The sequence below is a fragment of the Pleurodeles waltl genome, chromosome 1_1 (assembly GCF_031143425.1).
Source record: "Pleurodeles waltl isolate 20211129_DDA chromosome 1_1, aPleWal1.hap1.20221129, whole genome shotgun sequence".
Lineage (NCBI taxonomy): Eukaryota > Metazoa > Chordata > Amphibia > Caudata > Salamandridae > Pleurodeles > Pleurodeles waltl.
The window spans coordinates 437,371,681-437,394,841 of NC_090436.1; the positions used below are offsets into that span (position 1 = coordinate 437,371,681).

The following is a 23,161-nucleotide window of genomic DNA, read 5'->3' on the forward strand; positions in this document are numbered from 1 at the left end:
CAAGGCGAGGATCAAAAAAGTGATGCTATTCTATCAGCTAAACAATCAAGAAAGTAAACCAGAAAATACAGGACATGATGTACTAAACACGTTTCAGTTCACAAACCCTGCAATCCACAAAATCACAGAGTTTGTGAATGCAAAAGTGTGATGTGCAAGATACTAAACTGAAAGGGGCTCCCACTCCTACATGTGAGTTGCACTTGCAAGCATCAATGGTTTGCGACAAGCAATTGATACCGCCAACCTTTAGTCAGTTGGTAATTGATTTGCAAAAGGGAAGCTGTCCCCCGGGGACTGCTTGTTCTTTGGGAATCATGTCAAGCGGCGTCTCGGTCCAGACGAGACTGGTCCAGTGGAGCAGCATATGCTCCCCTTGATGTATTCCCAAGCAAGAAACAGGTTTTAAACAAGCATTTACAATGCAACGGGTCTCACGTTTGCTCATGTTAGAGCTGATCGCGTTGTAAACTCCTAACCCTACTTTTCACCTATCGGGCAAAAGTGCATTTATGTACATAACCCGAAAAAGTGAAATGAACTATGTAAAGCGCTCGACTTCTGCCAAGCGAGATCACGCTCGTAAATTAGAGAAAAAGAAGTCCACGAGCCCGATGGATAACAGCGAGCCTCGCATGTTTTCTGTACTTGGTCGCTGCGCTCGAGGAGGGCTAGCCACCGGAAAAGGCATGACGTATGCGTGCCTTCGACTAATGAAAGCAAGCAGATTTTATTAGGCAAGCCCACGAACCAATAAAAAACACTGACGTGAAGTTGACAGGGCTCCGAGCCCTTTTCTAAATACAAAAGTGTCTCGCTGCGATACGCATGCGCGAGCGCATGCAACGCAGGCTCGACCCTAAAAAACGGCAGTTGCCCTTTAATAAACACAAGCTGCTTTTTGCAGTCTGGAATTGTGATGGGTATGGACAGAGTAACTGGGCAAACAAGCCTTTTCTGAGGACTCAATGGAACATTACATGGGTGCAGTAAATTTCAAATGTAACAGTCCTAATTTATATATTAACTCGGACTGCTTGTCCCCCTGCTCCACGTTTGCCCACTTATCTTTCTTCGGGGTTTTTCTTATATTTCCAGTCCTAAACTTATACCTAATAAGAAGTACTGTTTCAAAGGTGGATTTAAAGTATGTGCAGAAAAATTGGAATGGATCGAAGTGAAGCAAACCACACTTTGAGAAGGGAAAACGAAAACTGTCACGCAAACATTATAATTAAGAGAAATGTAACAAATCCATGTTCAAAATAAACGGTACAAATATAGGTGTTGTGATACATTTTTACTGAAAATAAATCTGGCATTCTGATCTTGAGAAATCATGTATAAAATAGATTTTTAGCAGAAAAAAGTGTATGAAGTACCTGGATATTGTCCATTTTTCAGATTATGTATGTCAAGTGATTCCATTGAAGACATCCGTATTATCACCTCTTGTTCAGCCTCACTTAATGCCATGTCATAAAATCGACATTTTGCAAACAGATGTAGGTATTGTTCAGTGGCTGATCTGACACTTTCAATAAATCCACTGCTGTTATTCAGCTGAAGGTCAATGTGCTCCGAGATAAAAAACATAATCTCTAGATTTCTGAGATCCTTTTCCGGAAATTCAAATGCATTGTTGGTGTGAATTCTCAAAAGTGGAATCTTGTAGCAGCTCTGGGCTGCAAACCGTGCAGTTGTAAATGAGCTAGGGATGGTAGAATGTCCTGGGCAAAGAGTCAGATATGAGGACATTTGATCTAAAGTGTGTTTCACCTTCTCCATTGCACTGTTTAGATTCTGAAATGCTGAAGAATAATCCTGGTCCACGGTTGGGGCTCCCAGTGTAGAACAAAAATCTCCCACACTTGACAAATTAAAGTTTGCATTTTGATTTGGTCCAGCAATGGATATCTCCAAACTGTTCAATAATGGTAAGGTTTCAGGATAAGCTTCTAAAAATGACAGTATTGGATCACGGTCTATCATTGTTTGCACTAGCGACAGGGATCTTCCTTTGAGGAACTTCAAGATCACTGGCGCACACATGGGCATGGATTTACTTTGAAAGGCTGCTTCAACTGCAAACTTGAGTATCACGTTCAGGAAATAGGAATGTTGCTCCTCCGAGCTGCATGCCCTTATCTTTAGGATTGTGGTTTGCTCTACCAGCTTCAAATCTGGATGGTGTTTTAAATATAAAGTGCTTCCTGAACAACAATCATATGATGTCTTTGTGTCCATTAAACTGAACAAATGGGATAAAATTTTAGGAGTGGCCTTTGAAGAGTTCCCATTAGCAAACTTCAACAAATAGTGGTAGCGCCCCATGACCTTTAGAAAAGTATTTATTTGTTGCAAGTACTGGTTTCCTTTGTCAATATCAGCCTGTACTTCAGAATCCAGAAGCTCGCCCAGCCTTTTGCCAGCTAGGAATTCCTGAAAGACAGGCATACAGAATGTGTACACGGGGTATAGTCTTTGTGCAGAACACTTGCTTAATAGGCCATATCTGAGAGCTTCATCTGCATTTACCCCAGAATCTGAGAGCTCTTTATCAGTGAACTCAAAACGTGAATTGAAAAGACCAATGAGGGCGAGGTCTCCGCATGCTGACAATACGGCCTTTGCTTTTTCACTTTCATTTGGAAATTTAAGTGTGTTGAACAACAAATCTGCTTTACAAATGGCTGTGTCATTTGTGCTATCAGCTGGGTATTGTATACAAAAGACGCAGAGGCCAAGTGCAAAAAGAGGTGTCTTGAGAGCCTCTGGAAAGTCCATTGACAGTGCCAACTGAACGACAAACCTCTCCACCATAGGTATGTTGTGTGAAAACAAACTCTTTAGTATGTAGACTGCACTGTACACTGGAAAGTCCGTGATACATAGCAATGTCTTTGCACACTTACGTACTCTCCCACCCATATCATCGTGTACTGCAACCACCAAGCCCATTTTGTTGATGTGGTTCTTGTGAATCAATGTATCTATGGCTTCTGGGACTAAACCCTTAGCGCCATAGTCATCAATGAGAAATAGAATCTGTCTCTTTAGGCACTGTATAATTTCCTTCAGGCTAGCGTCTGTCAGTGCTCCTGTGGACTTCAGCAGCTGTTGGTTGATCATGCCAGACAGCCCTTCCTCCCTTTTTGTGGAGCTAAGGGAGACGTAGAACACAAGTCTGAACCTGTTTAACACAGGACAGCATCCGGAGGCCCAGAGAATCGCAATCCTCCTCAGCAGAGCAGTCTTCCCACTGCCAGCTTCACCTTGTATCATAGTGATGGAGTCGAGCTCTTGAAGGACATCAGGGAACATTAACTTTTTCAATGGTTGATTCTTTGAGTCTTTTGAGACAACCACTAGGTCTCCATAGATTGATTTCAAATCAATTGCGGCATGAGTAGAATCACCAAAGGATGACATTTTTCTAAAGTCAGTGGCACTGTAGGCTCTGGTCAGTTGTGCCTGTATTTCTGTTTCTTTTTCCTGCCCTTTACAGTTTTCAAAGCTTGTAACTGCAAACAAAGACAACAAAAAAATACATAAAGCAATGGAATTAGGTATAGCATAATACAATTGGCTTCACAGCTGAGCTATTGTAGGCTTCCTGAATAGCTTTTTTAAAATTGGCAGACAGATAGCAGAGGATAAGAAAAACCCATGGGTGTGAGCTACTAGTGAAAGTTATTTCTTTCGTGTACTCCTCTAACAAAGAAAGCAATTATTGTTTTTATGCCAATTCCAGGGATCAGGACTGATATTTAGGGCAACATTGATATCAAGCATAGGTTTTGTACTGGAAAGGTACCCTTCCAGTACAAAATATTAGCCATACTTTAAACATATTCCCACATTATCTGTGTACTTAACAGCGTGGCACACATGCAATGTGGGAAAAGGTTGGGTAAATTAAAAGATTTCTCCAACTAAATTCCTGCCTCACGAGGCATTATATTTGGCACAAGGCACTACTGGTAATAGATACAGCTTTGTGTTAAAAACTATGAGTGGTAAAATGGGAATGCCCCTGTAGTCTCCATGGGATGTCCCCTTGATACATAGCAGTGCAAAGTAGCACAAACTACTATTTATGTAATTTTACAGGCTACACTCAAGTACAAATAGTTTTGCGCTAGCAAGTAAATACTATATCAACACATCCCACCTTGTGTGACTCTGCACAAGCGCAACGTGTTGCTAAATCTGTCCCAGTATGGTCCATCCAGCTAATAATGATACATAATCGTGCATTAAGTGGTGCACTGGGAAATTGGGGCAGGTAGTCTTTTTAATTGAAGTCTGTAGAAAGAGAAACTCTACTTTGAAACAGGTTTACAACAGCAGGCTATCACTAAGAAACTAGAATTCTGCAACTAATAAGGTTTTTCTGACTTCTTAATCTGCTTCAATTTGTATTTATTTATTGATTTCACATAACTAAATCAAAACATTATGAAGCTGAACAGTTGCATACATAATTACATACATTAGCTGTAAATAATGTGACTGTTTCCCAAGTTGGGGTTTCGAGTGAAACAACAGATGAAAGAAGCAAAGGGCGAGCTGGCTACACTGTCACTCGGAACCCTCTCAGTGGAAAACTCTGCATTATCAATAGTCACCCATCTACAGCCTTATGCTGCTATGCACTACAATCACCTTCAGCTCTGCCCAGGGGGTCGAGGAGAAATTGGAAGCAATAAACAACTTTATTTTCACCCTCTGAGCACCCACTCTGTCTATTCATTAAAAAATATATGTACCTGAGGGCAGATTTACGAAGAATTTACGCAACATAGCACAGCAAGCACTGTTATGCGCTGCTTAACATAAAAGCGAGAAGAGCTGTGCCATAACGTCAAAGAAATGGCACAGTTCTGCTCTCCCTTGTACTGGTGCACTCTGTGCTGGCTAGCGCCAAGCCAGGCACCCTTTCGACATAGTGCAAGGTGCCTGCATTGTGATCAGGGTAGATTCTGTGCAGGAAGGTATACCATTCTATACAAAAACTATCCTTGGAGGCTTTTTCTTTTTGTATGTGAGTTGCAAAATTCAGCACGTGTACAAAGAGGAAATAACAAGGAGGAACAAATATATTTCTCAATGTTACGGAGCCTCAGGCAGGCGCACCATGGTGTCAGGAAACTATGTCAACCGCGGAACGACTCCATGACGCAAAGTAACACAAGGCCAACTACATTGTGCTTCTTTCCCTAAATTCTTCCTACAGAACCACACAAATTGTCATTTACATGTCTTTTTAAATGGCAAAAAGTATTTGCCCCAAGCTGTTTCAAAAAAGTGAGGCAGCGCTCATGCAACATTTTTGAAATATGGGTCTTGGTGTCCACCTAGCTTCACCATTGCTTGCACAGCCTTCTCTCGAAAGCACCCACAGCAAGGAATACCAAATGTAAAAGCTGCTATTCAAGCGAACCCCTTTCCATGGATGCAATAATCAAACAGAATTATAGAAAAGTAACTCGATATGTTATTCACCGATGGGTTTTGAGTGCAGGTGATTTGCCAAAACTTGCTACACATTCAGTGATTATTTCTAATATGGCTCGCTCTATAGACATGGTGGTGGACCATTCACCCTTGAATGAGCAGCTGGTCTACTGCCATATCCAGCAAGGTTGCCGCCAAACATTGTGAGGGATACAGAGGTTTATCCACTGGCAGGATCAGTAAGTGCCCTCCTCTAACTCAAGCTTCAAGTTTATTCAGTCTTTGGTTTCCCATAATATCCAAAAATCACTTGACCATCTTTGAGTGTGTAGGTATCAATAACAAGAGGGTGAGAAGAACAAGGGCTCAATCCATCTCCCAAAAACATCAAAACAATCACAAAGATCAAGCCTGCTACCTATATCTCCTGTAACCACCCTTGATCCGGGGACTATGGGACTCCTATTTAATTTTTAGAAGAACCCTCACCCATTAACATCAGTTAGTTGCATGCATCATTTTCGGGATCCCACCCAAGATGCCTAGCATATCTGGGTGTGCTACAATGCCTGACTTACAGCGAAGGAGGCTCTTGATGTTTAGGGATCTTAGAAGTGACAATTGCCTTAGGGTTTCCCCATTCGAAAGAGCCAACTTTTAATCATGGGACCCATGGGCTAGGTTAAAAACAAGAATTGATGTAGGCAAGACTATTGCAATCAGTCAAATTCTCTGTTGCCTCTATGGGTCAACTGCCTTTCTTCAGGACCAAGTAATCCCTAATTTAATGTGCCTGTTGGATTTTGACCATTTGCAGGGTCATTCCCAATCTTTTTTCCTCCTTCTTCCTATTTTTTCTGACCTGTTTTTGTTGGCTTTAGAACTCTGAGCACTTTACCACTGCTAACCAGTGCTAAAGTGCATATGCTATCTGTGTAAATTGTATTGTTGATTGGTTTCTACATGATTGGCATATTTGATTTACTAGTTAGTCCCTAGTAAAGTGCACTAGAGGTGCCCAGGGCCTGTAAATCAAATGCTACTAGTGGGCCTGCAGCACTGGTTGTGCCACCCACCTAAGTAGCCCTGTAGTCTCAGACCTGCCACTGCAGTGTCCGTGTGTGCAGTTTTAAACTGTAAATTCGACTTGGCAAGTGTACCCACTTGCCAGGCCTAAACCTTCCCTTTTCGTACATGTAAGGCACCCCTAAGGTAGGCCCTAGGTAGCCCCAAGGGGCAGGGTGTGGTTAAGGTAGGACATATAGGCCCTCATTACAACCCTGGGGGTAAATGCTGCCTACTGCTGAGCTGACGGCCGCCAACATACCGTGACCACGGCGGTAATCCACCATGGGTATCATGACCCACACATAGAGTACGCCCATAATACAGACACCCACCCAAGTCCGCCAGACCAAAGGTCAGTGATAAACTGGCGATAGCAAAACCCACACCGTTACGCCAACAGGAATATGCCCACAGTATCACGACCCATAAATCAACGCGGCAGTCTTTCAACCGCGGTAAACCACTGGTGGTACACACCACTGTGCTCAAAATACACACACCCTTACAAAACGACACCATATTGGATAATTCAAAATACACACACCTGACACACACACACCACACACCCACACCACTATAAAACACACCCCCACATTACCCACAACCCCTTACAACTAACAAAAAGATAGGTAACTGAGAGAGACAAGCCAGGAGCACCCACTCAATCAGAGGCACAGAACACCATCACCCATACACCATTCACGCAATCCACAGCATACACAACAACACATCACCCCACACATCCTCACACATATCACTCACACCACATCCATGGCACCACATTGTCCCTGTGTCCAGCCTCCCCCCTCCAACTTCCACTATCCAGACCCAATCGCATCTACCTCACCTTATCCGAAGCACACCTTCAGACCAGCATGCACCCAAATCAACACACAAAAGTGGCTCAGGCAAACATAACCACCACACTTCATCTCACAGGCACTCACACAAGCACCATACCCATGCAAACACAACAAACATCCACTGCCTCCACTGTGTCCCCCTCCTCCTCCTCGTCCACCTCCCTCCCAGTAGCATCTCCACTCACACCTGCATGCACTACATCTTCATCCACTACCTCCATCACCAGCACGCCCATCACTACACGCCAATCACTAGCAGTCACCACCCCCACAACCATGCACACATCCCCTGTGCCCTCTCCCAGTGTGTTTCTTTGACCCCTCCTCCCAAAGTACACAAACGCAAGCACCCACCCACCCACCCAACAGCCATCCACCTCACAACAGCATCCAGCCCATGCACCTTCACCCAAACTCAGCAGACGTACACCTCCTACAACCATTCCCTCTTCCTCCACTCCCAAACCCTCTCCATCTTCCTGTCCCAGTGTGTCTAAAAAACATTTCATGGCAAACATTGACCTCTTCCCTACGCCTCCCCCCACCGTCCTTCCCCTCGAGCCAGGGTGTCAAGATCCCAGGCTAGCCCCTCAGCCACCAAAGTCGGCTTACGCTGTGGTACCTGCAAGCCCCCTCCAGAACCAGTGGAGAAATGCATCCACTATCACTTTCCTTGGCAGGATGAAGCAGACTGGGCGCAAGGCCCCCTTCAGAAGCAGTGGAGATATGCATCCACTATCACTTCCCTTGGCAGGATAAAGCAGACGGGGCACAAGGCCCCCTCCAGAACCAGTGGAGAAATGCATCCACTCTCACTTTCCTTGGCAGGATGAAGCAGACTGGGCACAAGGCCCCCTCTAGAACCAGTGGGCAAACCATCCACTTGAGAGACTGTGGCTTTGCACTCCTCAGGACATCGCTGTGGGCAAACCACCCACTTGAAAGACTGTGGCTTTGCACTCCCCAGGACCAAGCAGTGGGCAAATCACCAACTTGAGAGATTGTGGCTTTCAACTCCCCAGGACCAAGCAGTGGGCAAACCACCAACTTGAGAGACTGTTGCTTTGCACTTCCCAGGACATCACTGTGGGCATGTTGCCCCCTCCAGGAGCAGTGGCATAGTACCATCTTCCGGCTGAGGTGCCCTCCACTCCCCTTCCCCCTGAGGTGCCTGTGTATTGTCGACCTGATGCCCCTGCAGTCTTCTCTCCGTTTTGAGGCAGGAGTCAAGTGTGGGCTTCGCCCATGATTTTTTTGCCCACTGGGCCATAATCATTTGCAAAGGACAGTGTACGGCCTTTTGTACATATTGTAAATATTTGTACATACTGTTTTTTCCAATTGTTACCTTTATCTGCATATTTCTAATATATCACTGATTTCACTCAATTCCTTTTGTCTTTGCGTTCTTCCACGGGTTTACGGGGTGTAAATGTACTGTTGCTGCATGTGTTTGTGTGTATGGTGTTGTGGGTGAGGGTGGGTGTGGGGGTGTTGCGTGTGTGTCTCACTCTCTTTTTCCTCCCCCCCTCATCTGTGTGCTAGGTGCAGTACTCACCATGGTCGTCGCCACCACCGTCTTTGGTGTTCCTGGTGTATTAGCAGATACACGAGCATCGGCAGGATCTGCAGTTCGGGCTCCATAGCGTCCTGGTTCTTCATTGAGTGTTGAGTGGTTTCCCTTCAAAGTCCTGTTTCTGTTGAGCTTTTGATGGCGTTGGTACCGCCCCGGAAAAGGTGGAGGATTGGCGGGTTGTAATAGGGTGGGTGGTACATTGTCTTCCACCTGTCTGTTGGCGATGACCGCCGCGGTGTTTATTGCTACCGCCGTGGCGGTCGGAGTGTTAAAGTGGCTGTCTGTGTTGGTGGTTTCCGCTGTGGTCGTGATCCCATTTTTTTTTACCGCCGGCCTGTTGGCAGTATTACCGCCGCTTTAACACTGTCCGCCAGGGTTGTAATGAGGGCCATAGTAATGTGTTTTATACGTCCTCACAGTGAAATACTGCTAAATAAATTTTTTACTGTTGCAAGGCCTGTCCTCATAGGTTAACATGGGGGCTACCTTTAAATATGATTAAAGTGTAGATTCCCTTTGGGAGTGGATAGATACCTGGAGTTTGGGGTCTCTGAGCTCACAATTAAAAAATACATCTTTTAGTAAAGTTGATTTTGAGATTGTGTGTTTGAAAATGCCACTTTTAGAAAGTGAGCATTTTATTGCTTAACCCATTTTGGTGACTCTGCCTGTTTTTGGATTCCCTGTCTGGGTCAGTTTGACAGTTGGGCTGGTTGCACTTCTCATTAGACAGTGACACAAAGTGAGCTGGGGTGTAGTCTGCATTTTCTTATGAGCCATCCGTGCTAGGAGGAAGGGGAGGAGTGGTCACTCACACCTGAAAGGGCTGTGCCTGCCCTCACACAATGCAGTCTCCAACCCCCTGGTGTGTGTCTGGGGCCTGGCCTGGGCAAGGCAAGATTTCACAAACAAGAGAGACTTTTCTTTGAAGTAAGCCTTCTTCAAAGGGCAAAATGGGTATAAGAAGGGCATCCAAACCCACAGACTTTAGAACACTTCTGGAAACCAAGAGGAACCTCTGTCTGGAGAAGAGCTGAAGAGCTGAGGAAGAAGAGCTGCCCTGCCTGTGACTGTGCTTTGTGGAGACCTCCTGCAGTTGCTGCTTCTGCCTGTGCTAGAGGACAAAGACTGCACTTTGTGTTGTCTTCCTTCTTGTGAAGAACTCTCCAAGGGCTTGATTTAGAGCTTGCCTCCTGTTGTTTGAAGTCTCAGGGACAGCAAAGACTTCTCTCTGCCAGCACCTGGAGCCTCTGCTGAGACTCCTACTCTGCCAAGTGGTGCCCATCCAGTTCCTGGGACCCTGAAGGGAGAAGCTGGCAGCCCAAGAGTGAAAAATGCACGCACCGACCACCGTGCGGGGAAAAGATCGACGCAACTCCGATCTGGGATGTCAGGCAGTGTGCTTTAAACTGTTTGTACTTTCAAAAAGGCTCCCTTGAGCCACCGGGCTGAAGAGTTCTAAGCACCTGACATGCCAGTGAAGGTATTTAAACCGAGTTGATTAATGGCGGCATTTCCAGCACCCGGGAATGGTCTCATGTTTCTCTGCTGAAGAAGGCATTTAACCCAGAAGCACGTTCTTGTCCAGAGTACAGCAATGTCTGCACCCATTTTGAAGGTGAAATATTTTTTTTAAGTAACAGAGTACGATATGTTTACAAATGACATTTATCATGATGTAATGGGGTTGATTTAAAGGCTGGGATGTCAGGTAGCGTGCTTTAAACAGTTTGTACTTTAAAAAAGGCTCCCTTGAGCCACCGGGCTGACGAGCTCTAAGCACCTGACACGCCAGTGAAGGTATTTAAACTGAGTTGATCAATGGCGGCATTTCCAGCACCCCGGAATGGTCTCATGTTTCTCTGCTGAAGAAGGGATTTAACCCAGAAACATGTTCGTGTCCAGAGTACAGCAATGTCTGCACCCATTTTGATGGTGAAATATTTTTTCAAAGTAACGGAGAATTATATTTTTACAAATGACATTTATCATGATGTAATGGGGTTGATTTAAAGGATGGGATGTCAGGCAATATGCTTTAAACTGTTTGCGACTCTGATCTGCGGCTGAAAAATCTACGCAATGCTGGCTTTGCGGCAAAAAACTGACGCTTGCCTACAACGTGACCGGAAGATCGACACCCGCGGCTGGAGAAACGACGCGCAGCATCGCTGACGGAGGCTGCTGAGATCGCAACCCACGCTGCTTGGTTTTCAGATCATCGTGCAGCAGGATTTCTGAAGCAAACATTGCTGGCCGTCTAAAAACAACGCAAGGCCTGCCTGGACCCAAGATTGTGGTTCGAATTGACGCATTGCTCTTTTGCGGAGAGAAGAAACGACGCATGCGACTCAAGGAGAAACGACACACGGTCTAGCTCGTGATTGATATCGACGCATCGCAAGCCCTTTTTGATGCACACTCGCCCGTGCAGGGTTATTTTTGACACACCCAGGGACATTTCCACGCTAACAGCATTAGCATTGTGTTTAAAATTACATGAAGACTCTTTTTGGTTTTTAATTGATAACTTTACTTGTGTATTGTGGATGTTTGTTGTTTTAGTCTTGTTTTGTTTAGATAAATATTCTATATCCTATACAAATTTGATACAAATACTTTACAACAAGTTAAGCCTACTGCTCATGCCAAGCTACCAAGTGGGTAAGTGGGGGTTATCTGAGGGTGATTCTCTTTTATCCTGACTAGAGTGAGGGTCCTTGCTTGGACAGGGGGTAACCTGACTGCCAACCACAGACACCATTTCTAACAATGTCTTTTCCTGTTGATTCGCACATGTGCATTATTTGTTGAGATATTTTAATAAAATCTTAACTTACAATATCAGTAACAGCTCCAGTACAGGAAAGTGTCCTGTGAAAATAACTATAAAAATCAAGGTCAGAGAACACTGTAAAATCAGGGTGGCCAGTAGGACTCAAATTGTAGCTTCTTTCTTATTACATATCAAATCCAACTGCATTAAAAGTTTACACAGTATTGCGGTATACCACACACAGGAACATTCCGAGTCCCTTGTGTGCCACAACACAAAGGAAGGATTGGGAAACGCTTACAGAAAAAAATGTAATCTGTTGCACCTGGCCCTTTTTGCAGGGTCATCTCCAGTCTTTTTGCCTCCTTCCTCCTAATTTGTCTGACCAGTTTTTGTTGGCTTTAGGACTCTGGGCACTTTAGCACTGCTAAAACAGTGCTAAAATGCATATGCTCTATGTGTAAATCGTACTGTTGATTGGTTTATCCATGACTGGCATATTTGATTTACTGGTAAGTCCCTAGTAAAGTGCAATAGAGGTGCCCAGGGCATGTAAATCAAATTATACTAGTGGGCCTGCAGCACTGGTTGTGCTACCCACATTAGTAGCCCTGTAAACATGGCTCAGACCTGCCACTCTAGTGTCTGTGTGTGCAGTTTTAAACTGCCAATTCGACTTGGCAAGTGTACCCACTTGCCAGGCCTAAACCTTCCCTTTTACTACATTTCAGACACCCCTAAGGTAGGCCCTAGGTAGCCCCAGGGGAAGGGTGCACTGCATGTTTAAGGTAGGACATATACTAGTGTGTTTTATTTGTCCTAAAAGTGAAATACTGCCAAATTTGGTTTTCACTGTGCAAGGCCTATCTCTCTCATAGGTTAACATGGGGGCTGCCTATAAATATCCCTAAAGCACAAATTCCCTTTGAGAGCAGACAGAAATGTGGAGTTTAGTGTCTCTGAACTCACAATTTAAAAATACATCTTTTAGTGAAGTTGGTTTTTAAATTGTCTGTTTGAAAATGCTACTTTTAGAAAGAAGGCATTTTCTTGCTTAAACCATTCAGTGACTGTTTGTGGATAGTCTGTCTGGGTCAGTTTAACAGTTGGACTGTTTTGCACCTCTCTAGACAGTGACATAAAGGAGGCGGGGTGTAGCCTGCATATCCTGATTAACCATCTGAGTTACAGGGGAGGGAGGAGTGGTCGTTCACACCTGAAAGGACTGTGCCTGCTTCACACAATGCAGTCTCCAACCCGTTGGTGTGTGTCTGGGGTCTGGCCTGGATACGGCAGGATCTCATAAACACTTGAGACTTTGCTTTGAAGTTTGCCAACTTCAAAGGCAGAAAGGGGTATAGAAGGAAAACCCAAAACCCCAGACTTTTAGAATCTTTCTGGAATCAAGAGGAACCTCTGCCAAGGAAAAGAGCTGAAGAGCTGGAGGAGGAGTACTGTCCCTTTGCTGTGTTGCTTTGCTGGATTGGTCAGCAGTTGCTGCTTCTGCCTTAAAAGAGTGCAAAGGGTGAACTTTGCAGTGTTTTCTGCTTGAGAAAGTTCTCCAAGAGCTTGGAGTGGGGCTTGCCTCCGGTTGGAAGTCTCAGGGATATCAAAGACTTCGGTTTCACCTGCCTACAGCACTGGGAACTGTGTCTTTTGTGCTGCAACAGAAGAAAAACCACAGTGGCACCCCCACGACACAGCTGGCCTGCACCGCGACCTGCCAACGCTGCACAGAGTCGCACTGCCCCGCTTCACAATATGACCTTGGTCTCACTGATGCCATCATTGGACGACTTTGCGAGCCTCTGCTTGCACCGTGACCTGTGGGCCCCGCACTCTGGCATTACCTGCTTACACCGCAGCCTTTTCAGCCGCTGCCTGCACAGTGGCCTGTGGACACAGCTCGTGAGGTACATGAAGCACCGTCCCGTCGTGCACCACAGCCTCGGTCCATCAAGGCCAGCACCATCGACTCCAGTGTCGTCACCAGGCATCCCTGCCCGCACCGTGGCCTGTGGACACCTCTCGTGAGTGTCACAAAGCACCGTCCTGTCCCGCACCGCTGGCTTGGGCCTACCAACAACAGTGCTTCAGCAAAGACAATGCCGCTGTCTGCACCATGACCTGATGATACTGCATGTCGCACCGCCCTGCTTCACACCGCAGCACTGATCTCACTGACGCCACTGCATGCCATCACCAAGCCACTGCCTGCACCGTGACCAGTGGACACCATCCGCTGCATCGTCCTGCTGTGCACCGCAGCCCCGACACCATCCACGCCAGCGCTCCTGACTTCATCAGCCCAGAGTTCGATCCACAAGGCATGTGACTTAAGGACCCAAAGACTCCCGCACCAACTCCAGAACCGACACCGCAACGCCACCGACCCCGCTCTCCGGAGCTCACCGCGAGGATCATGGCCCCTTGAAATTCCAAAGGTACTGTTTGCAGGTCTCCCCGAATCCCACAGATGGCCTGCGACGATGCGGGTGGCCTGAACTGTTGGTTTTGTTGATCACAACGCCATGAGAGCCCCAGGTGGAGCTATCGACTTCAAGGAACTGTATTTTTTAGTAAATCTTGTAAAATTAATATGTTTAACACTGTGTGTTGGATTTTTATCGTTTTGGTCTTGTTTTACACAGATAAATATTGGCTTTTTTTCTAAAACTGCTGTGGTGTCCTTTAGTAGTGTCTTTACTTATTCCTGTATGTTATGTGCAAATGCTTTACTCATTGCTTCTGAGATAAGCCTGACTGCTTCTGCCAAGCTACCAAGGGGGTGAGCAGAGATTATCTGAGTGGCTATCTCCCTTATCCTGATTAGAGTGAGGGTCCCTACTGCCAACTAGAGACCCCATTTCTAACATAATCATATAAGAACAATTATCCATGGGGTTGTAATGGAGTACTTAAAATTCAACTCCACCCCATTGGGAATGTTAGTGACAAATACTCCTAGGATCTTTCCAGAGGATGCAGCCTTTAGAAAGGATTGGGCACAGACAGCCTAGCATTGTACCCAGGCCTGACTAATATTGAAAACAAAGTGACTCTTAGAGGCTATGCTAGTAGAAATCCAGATCATAGAGAATCAGTTGAAAACCACAAACATGATGTACAAGTAAAAAGTGGATGAAATAAATAAGGAAATTATGGCGTATATATAAGGATATTCTGCCCCAATCCAAAAGACAAAACTTTCAGAAACTTTTGAAATGGTTTTCCTTTGTTAAGGCATACCCTTATTCTGCACCAGACTATACACCCAACGCGTTACAAAGATACTGTGGGTACTGACACAGACTCCACAGTTAGCAAATCATCAGAGTCAAATGGGTGGTGTAGCGGAGAAGAGAATAGAGGTAAACAGGAAGATCAAAAAATAGGCCGTGGGTACAAACATGGCAGAAGTTTACCCCACATGCAACTCCGGTTCCCCATTAACAATTTTTTCTAAACCATCCCCCCCAACCAGTTCTTTGGTTGGGGTACCCCTTAACATCAAGGGTCACCACAAAGGTCCGCCCCCATCACCCCCACCAGAGATTTCCTTTTTTAGGAAGAGAAGGGCAAGCAAGGGAAAAGAAGAAGAAAGGTACCCTGGTTCACTGGAAGGACAATGAGATGGGGGTACATACAAGGAGTATGTCGAGGGAGGCTCAACTAGGAACCAGCAGGAACACAACATAGTTTCCAGTTACAAATATTTTTATAGGACACTTTCTGTACTGGAGTTGGTACGGATATTGTAAGTTACAATTATATCAAAATATCATGATAAATAATGTTCATATGCACATCAACAAGAAACTACACATTAGATAAGGGATCAGTAGGTCCTGAAGAAAGCCAATTGACCCATAGAGGCAGGAGAGAATTTGGCTTGAGCATGTAGACCATAGATGACGGTGACCATAATAGTCTCCCCTAATCAATTCTTGTTTTTAACCCTGCCCAGGGCTCCCACAATTAAAAGTTACTTCTTTGGAATAGGGAAACCCTGAGGCAATCTTAAATTCTAAGATCTCTAACCATCAAGAACGTGCTCCGCTGTAAGCTAGGTGTTGTAGCACACCCAGATGCACTAGGTGTTTCAGGTGGGAACCCAGTGATTTTTGTTTTAAAAAACTTTATTGGGTTTCCGCAATAATAATCACAATGTCACTTGTCAGGAAAACATGGAAGTAAACCAAGTTGAGCCAGATACCTCAGTCTAGTGGGTTCAGGATCATCCCTGGCTCATCATCAAACTTTAGTAAATGACAGGAATGACAGCCAAAAATCAGACTTACATATTTACTCCACTATCGAGTTCTTGATCTAGTCACATTCATTCAGCCTCCAGACACCCAACCCTAACTAATGTCCCCCACCCAAGTGCGGTGCGTATCCCAACCAGCTTTCAGGGAATCACTTGGGAGTGGGCCTGTAAGACAAGACTACCTGTGTGGTATTTATCAACTGTGCAGTCTCATAAGGAGACCCAACTGGGAGGAAGCCTGCAGCCCCCACTGCTTGTCCACGATAGCCACCTATCTGAGCTATTCGTAACAGAAGAGACTGATGATACTAGGTCTCCTCAGGTGTTACAGGCTCAGGGTGTTTTAGCAAATCGATCAAAGCTTTCCAAGCCCTTGCAGTGTCCAGTGTTCCCAGGCCCCTCTTGGCATCACAAAGCCATTACCGTGCCTTCACAGGAAACCCATCTAGTAAGTCCCTTCCCCCAACTACCTTCTTGGGGACCCTAGGGGGTTCTTCCAGTCCTGGGCTAGCTCCAGTTTCGCTAGAACAAACACTAGGTCCAGGAATTTAATGGGAACTTTAGTTTTGGTTGTATGTGGAAAATTATGTAGAAGACAACAAATCAAGGTGCAGGGAATGGACCGTTCAGCCAGCTCAGTCAACTGGCTAGTGAATGCACCCCAAAAGCTTCACAAACGAGAGCAGCCCCAGAACATATGAATAAACTCCGCTCCCACCTCAGCACAACAGGGGCATTTCACATCTGTGGTGGCGAAATATCTCTCAATTCTGCCAGAGGTAAGGTTCGACCTATAGAGGACATAGAAATTAATGAGTTTAAACTTGGCATTTCTGTTGGCCCTCAGCATATACTCTAGAATGTGTTCCCAGTCCCTATCTGAAATTTCCGTGCCAAGGTCGCCCTTTCAACGGGCTCTCAATTCCAGCAGGGGCTGGTCAATGTCACTCTGCAGTCTGTGGTACAAATAAGTCACTACCTTGAAAGTTCCTGAGGCGGTCAAGACATACAGGCAGCCTGCTGACTGTGATGGCTCTGCCAGTCCCTGCTCCCAGTGTCTGCGAACGGCTGCAGTGACAACTTAATAGAGGAGAAAGTGCCCTTGATGTAGGTCATAATGTTGGCTGAACTCCCCAGAAGGGAGGGGCACCGCAGACTTGAACAAGGCCCCCATTGTCCTTGCCCCTGCCACCTCCCACTCAGCCAATGTTCGCCAGTCCCTCCATGCAGTAAAGCCTAAAAGAACCTCAGCTGTAGATGTGGGGAGTAAGGTACAGGGGTTTGTGCTTTCTGCTGGCTTCTGATCCATTAGCCTCACAGAACCTAGGTCTTGCAACTGTCAGTGGGCCTATGGGACGGAACGCATAGTATCAGTTGCGCCAGTCGTTGAAAATCCGGGCCGAAGAAGGCATTTCTCTACCCTTGGTAAGCCTGTCCACCACCCATTGCGCCAGCCACTGCAACTGCGCTACCAAATAACAGGACTTGAATTCCGGCACTGCAAGGCCGCCTTCCAATGTCACCCTCTGAAGGGAAAATAGAGCCACTCTTCGATGTTCAGGTGCCCCAGAGGAAGTTTAGGATTAGCGAGTCTTTGGTCGAAAGTAAGTCTGGGGAATCCACACTGGTAGAGTCCTAACAAAATACAGGAGGCGTGGTAGGGCAATCATCTTCAACAGCACCGCCTGTCTCACTACCGACAGTGGGAGCGTCCACCAGAACTCAATACTGGTTCTGAGAGCATGCCTGGCCCACATTATTCTCCAAGAGGTCTCCCATGCTATGATAAATGTGGACTCCTAAATATGGTAGACAATGGGTCTCCCACTGTACAGAATCCAACCCTTCCGGGCGTAAGCTAGTGGACTGCACAGGGAATAAATAGGATTTATCCCAATTAACTCGGAGGCTAGGTAAAGTACCAAAATGGTCCAGCAGGACCCAAGTCCCCTTCAGGTCCGACCCAGTTCCACGTAAGAAAACAAAGAGGTCGTCTGCACAGGGTGCAACATGATGTGTCCGGTTACACCATGAGCCCCTGGAAAGTGGTCCCCATTCTGGCAAAACATGCCAGGGACTCCACTGCCAGTGTGAAGAGCGGGTGTGATAGTAGGCAACCCTGACAGGTGCCCTTCTTGACATTGTAGCTGTCTGAGATCGTATGCTCTGTTCCAAACCTGGCCGTGGGATCTGTATATAGCAGCTTAGTCCAGGAAATTAACCCCTGACCCAGGCCAAATTGTTCCATTACACTATAAAGGAAAGGCCATTCCAAACTGTCAAAAGCCTTCTGTATATCAATGACAAAGATCACAGAATTGGCAGGAGTCTGCAGATATTGTGAGCCATATTGCGACCCGGGATAAAGCCTGCTTGATCCCAAAGTATAAGGGTGGGCATGTGGGGGAGCAGAGGGAGGCCAACATTTTACTCAAGATTTTGTAGTTGGTGTACATTATGGATAGAGGTCGGTAGGCTTGTGTGTCAGTGGCTGGCTTACCCGGTTTCAGCAATGGCACCACTAGGGCTTTCTGGGTGGACTGTGGAAGTTGTGCATTGTCTCTCGCCACTTCATACAGTTCCGTCACCTTGAGGGCCAGTCCCTCACCATAGGTGAAAAAAAATTCCAATGGGAGACCAACTGTCCCTGGCGTTTTGTTTCGGGCCAAGGATTTCATAGACGCATGCACCTTTTGTATAGTAATATCTTTGCCCAGGTCCTCTGCCACTTCGGAAGAGACCACAGGAAAGGTCAGAGAGTTAAGAAAGCCTCTACAGTGGCAGCAGCTGGTTCCCCAGGACTGCTGTACAACCAGTTGCAGTATGCCCTTAATTCCTGGTTTATGTCTAATATATCCCGGTTTTTGGCTTTTTTATCTACTTCCACGACCACCGAACCACCCTTGCTCGAGTGCATTAACCATGCAAAAAGGGTTCCTGCCCGGGCACTGGCGAATCCTGCATGGAAGCTTGCGAGCGGTCCTGAACTATGTCCAATACACAATTACAGTTGCTCCCAATATGATCGAGCCTGTTAAGTGGGAAGCCAGGGTCTTAGATAAGTCCACAAAGAAGGCCACCTTGTCAGGGTTGGTCCCATAAATACTGCCAATCACTACATCTCTACCATTCAGTCATCCAGTTACCACCACATACCGTCCCATCGGGTCCAACATCTGGCACCTAAGTTAGAAAGGGACCCTTGGGTGGATCCAAATTAGTGCCCCCCCTTGCATGGGTCAAATAGTACACTTGGCCCCTCCATCGAAGCTGAAGGGCCACCCCTTATTTAGCAAGAATGTGAGTTTCCTGCAGTAGTGCTATGTGTACTCCCCTTCTTTTCAGATATGAATAGAGTTTGTTTCAATTGTGCTTTGTATGCATCCCCCTAATGTTCCAACTGAGCATTTCATAAAGTGGTGGAGTCATCATATTTGTTTCTTGCAGTGGTCTAGTAGGTCCCTTATAACATTTAATAGTCGACTAGGAGTGAGTAGCTCCTCCTCCCTAAGTATAAAGGCACCATGTGGGATACGCACCAACCCTGATATATCATGCAACGATATATAATAATAACATAACCCAACACTCCCCCTTCCCGAGACAAGTAGGGCCAATTCCTCCATTCAAACCATTAACCAAGAAATAAACATTTGAGGGAGAGCCCACCAAGAACTCAACCTGGTAGGGTGCATGTTCAGCTAGCCATTCCCCGCCCTGATACCTCCATCTGCTAAAACTACAAAAAATGTGTATGGAGGCAATTAGTGTACTGAAAACCCTCCTTGATAAAACGAACAGCTGTGACACTACCCCTCCTAGGTGTAATCAGACACAAACACTTAATCACAGACCCACAGAGAAATGGTCCCTAAAGCCATCCCATGAAACCTCAGGGTTCTGCTAGGGCACCAGCTGGGTCAAAATAAATCATCTGTGTGGCATGACTACGTGTAGTTCTTTATTTGAAAGTTCTGGAGCGCTCTCACTGTTCGAGAGGTCCGAGGCTCAGGATCCTCCCAGCCCCCCCAATGAGGGAGTCTCCAGACCTTTGATACTCAGAGTCGCTACCTCTTCAATTGCTTGTCATTGTTCTCTGTGCGCCTCTTCTTTAGTTGAGGTCTCCAGTTGCCGCTCTCTCTTGCATTGAACTTTCCTGCACTGTTTGTGTACTTTCCAAGGCAAATCCTGGCTTGGTCCTGCTCTCGCATTCGCCTCAATCCAATTCCATGCCTCCAGACACTGAATGAAGAGTGCCCCTTTCAGAGTGGTTACCTGTAGGTGGCAGTAAATAGCATGGAGTACTGCACTCCCATCTGGTGTAACTGATGCTTAACTTCCATAAATGTGGCCCATTGCTTTTGAATGGCTTTTGTGAAGTCTGGGAAGATGATGATTTTATTGGTATCCATCTTGAGGTCATCTCTCCTCCTGGCCTGGTTTAGGATGTGGTTGCTGTCCCTGAAGTAAAGAAGATGAGCTACCAAAGGGTGTGGCGGTGCCCCTGGTGGGGGTGCTCAGGCCAGAACCCTATGTGCCCTCTCCAGGGTACAAAAGGGGGATAAGCCCTCCGGGGCCACCTCCTCCCACAGCCAACGCTCCAGGAACAGTAGATTTTGTCCCTAAGAGCATTCAGGTTAAGCCGAAGAGCCAGATGTTGTTTCTTCCAGATCTGCTCTTGCTGTCCTCATCTCTAATTTCCAATGCATGTACTTTGTCCTCCATAAGGGTAAATCACTCCTGCAAGGCGGTGACATCTGGGTGAACGTCCATTAAGGAGCGTTCCGTCGTTGTGACCCTATCTTTGCTGGATGCCTGTGGTCACTTTTTAGGATGCTAAGATCTGCTCCCAACGTATCAATCTTAGTCTCGAAGGCCTCCCCAGAGGTCATGATAGCATGTAGGATGTCCTGTAAGGAAGAGCTGTTCGTTGGTTTCGACAGGCATCAGCTGAGTTGTCTCCGTACAGGTTTCCTGTGGACTCAGACTAGGGGCCCCTAGGTCACGCTTCCAAGACGCTTTACCCATTGTAGTTATACAGAGGGCGGTGGCAGGAAGCAAGGCGCACCCCAGGATTGAAGGTACTGTATCAAGGCTGTTATCTGCTCCCTGATGGCTCCCGTGCCACCACTTCAGCACCCACGCATCAGGGGCATCCCAGGATCAGTGGGCTGAATGCCTGTGCGGGTCTTCCTAAGACCTAGCCCCTCAAGGCGCATGGGCCAGGTCCACGACTATGCACTCGGGAGTGAAGCTAGGTTACGCAGATCAAACGGGTAGTATGTCTGTTGCTACCCCTCCAAACCAGTCCAATCAGCAATAGGAAACACTTAGCGCTCCCCAGGGCCCTCCACTTCCTGTGTTGACCTTGGTCTCTCAGTAGGAAGCTAAAGAGCAGGCACTGCAGTCCTTTGCTTCGCAACTCAGAGATGGAGTGCTCCTGACACTCACTGGGGCCCCAATATTACATGCCAAGCTTCCGTCAGGCAAAAGGGGAGGCAGGACCCACAGTGAAACCAGCCGGCCTCCGATCTCCTAGGCTACAGGGAGTCGGTGTCCCAGTTAACACTACAGGGGAAGCAGCAGGGACGATAATTGTCTGAAACAATGTCTCACAACGTGTTCAGGGAAAAAGGCAGTTGAGGGGGTCAGGCGCAATGGCACACTAAGGTGAGTTACCTCCCCAGCCAAACCCCTGGTCAGATGGGGGATGGGGATGCGCTATCCAGGCCCCCCGATCTCACTGTAAGGCCCCCCAGATGCCACTGTTCCTGGCAGGCAATATATCTGAGGGCTGGTCATGTTGTGCAGGGGCTCTACAGTTGTCTCCTCACTTCTGGGCCCCTGCACTATGTATCCACATGTTGTTCTCATTCCTCAGCTACCAAGGCAGAGCCCAGTTCTGACAGCAGCCTGCGTATCAGAAGGGGAGAAGCAGGGGCTATATCATGCCAGGAGGTGCCACCTCCTGCTTAAGCACAAGGTCCAGTACAAGAAGAAGAAGATGCCTCCTGGGCTTCCAAAAGCACCTTCGGGCCTCCCAGTCACCGCATCTCTGGGCTGGTCCTATAGTCCATGAGTATAGGGCAGGTTGCATGATGCTCCCAGGACCTCCCTCTTGTCTTCAGCCCCAACTTACTGTGCGTCCCTGTGTGGGCACTCATGGCGGTCCTCGGTGCTTCGCCACCCTGCGACAGTTCCTCAACACCGAGCCTCAACTCTGGGAGTCACAGGCCCAGCCCCAGCAGTGGTGCCAAACTCCTCACAGTTATCGGAGCTCCCCCAGTGACAGGTGGGGTTCCGCCAGGCGCATCTTGCCTGAAATCTTCTTGCAGGGCTCCTCTGCTGCTTGGCTGGGTACCCTTGTTCAGGCCTTCTCTCGCAGCACCATATTGCCCACCACGAGGCCCGCGGTCAGATGGACCACTACTGTCCCTGAAAGCGGCCGCCTGACAATTTACTGCCACTCTGCAGGGGTCCTGTGTCCCGGGAAAAAGTACTAGAAGGGCGAAGGCTCTATATGGGCCATAAATCCAGCAGGATGAGGAGATATGGGGGTTACCACACAGGAGCTGTAGATCGTTGCATCCAAAAACGTGGACACCTAGTGAGAACCCGATGATGAAGCATCTTTTAGCGTGGTCAGGGAAAGTACTTCACTATGAAAAGACTAATTGCAGGAATTCTCAAGTTCATAGCCATAATAAAAGTCACTACCAGCAGCCCAAGAAATTCTAAGCAAAACATAAAATTCCATGCCTGCGCTTTGTATTTCACATCAGCGCATGAATCCCCTAATCAGCACAGAATTCCATATTCTTACTCATTACACAATCAGTCCATGTCTTCTAAACACCAGTCCATGGAACCAAATGCTACCCCTTTGACCTTAGCAACAGAATGTTGTTGCCACTACCCAGTGATAAATGGTTGAATTTCCACAGCTGCGGGAGTCTTATCACCAACTTAAAGCCTCAAGTGATCACCACACTTCTCAGATATATCATGCTTTGCAAACATGAAGAAAACAAAAAGCCATCACCTCTATAAGTCTCCACAGGACAGACTATGTTTGTCAAGTAACTTGTTCTGATGGACATAACTGTAACAACACAAGAGCAGACATGAGTAGCTGCTGAAGTGCCAGG

The 23,161-nt window shown here is 46.7% G+C and overlaps 1 protein-coding gene across 1 annotated transcript in view; it reads right to left on the reverse strand.

Annotated features, from left to right (window-relative positions):
* The window catches only part of LOC138284967 (baculoviral IAP repeat-containing protein 1-like), a 423,184-nt gene that overhangs the window by 285,414 nt on the left and 114,609 nt on the right, over positions 1-23,161 (reverse strand). The window contains exon 10 of the mRNA XM_069224341.1: positions 1,383-3,524. Coding sequence (XP_069080442.1) covers positions 1,383-3,524 — 2,142 coding nt within the window. The remainder of the gene's footprint in view (positions 1-1,382; positions 3,525-23,161) is intronic.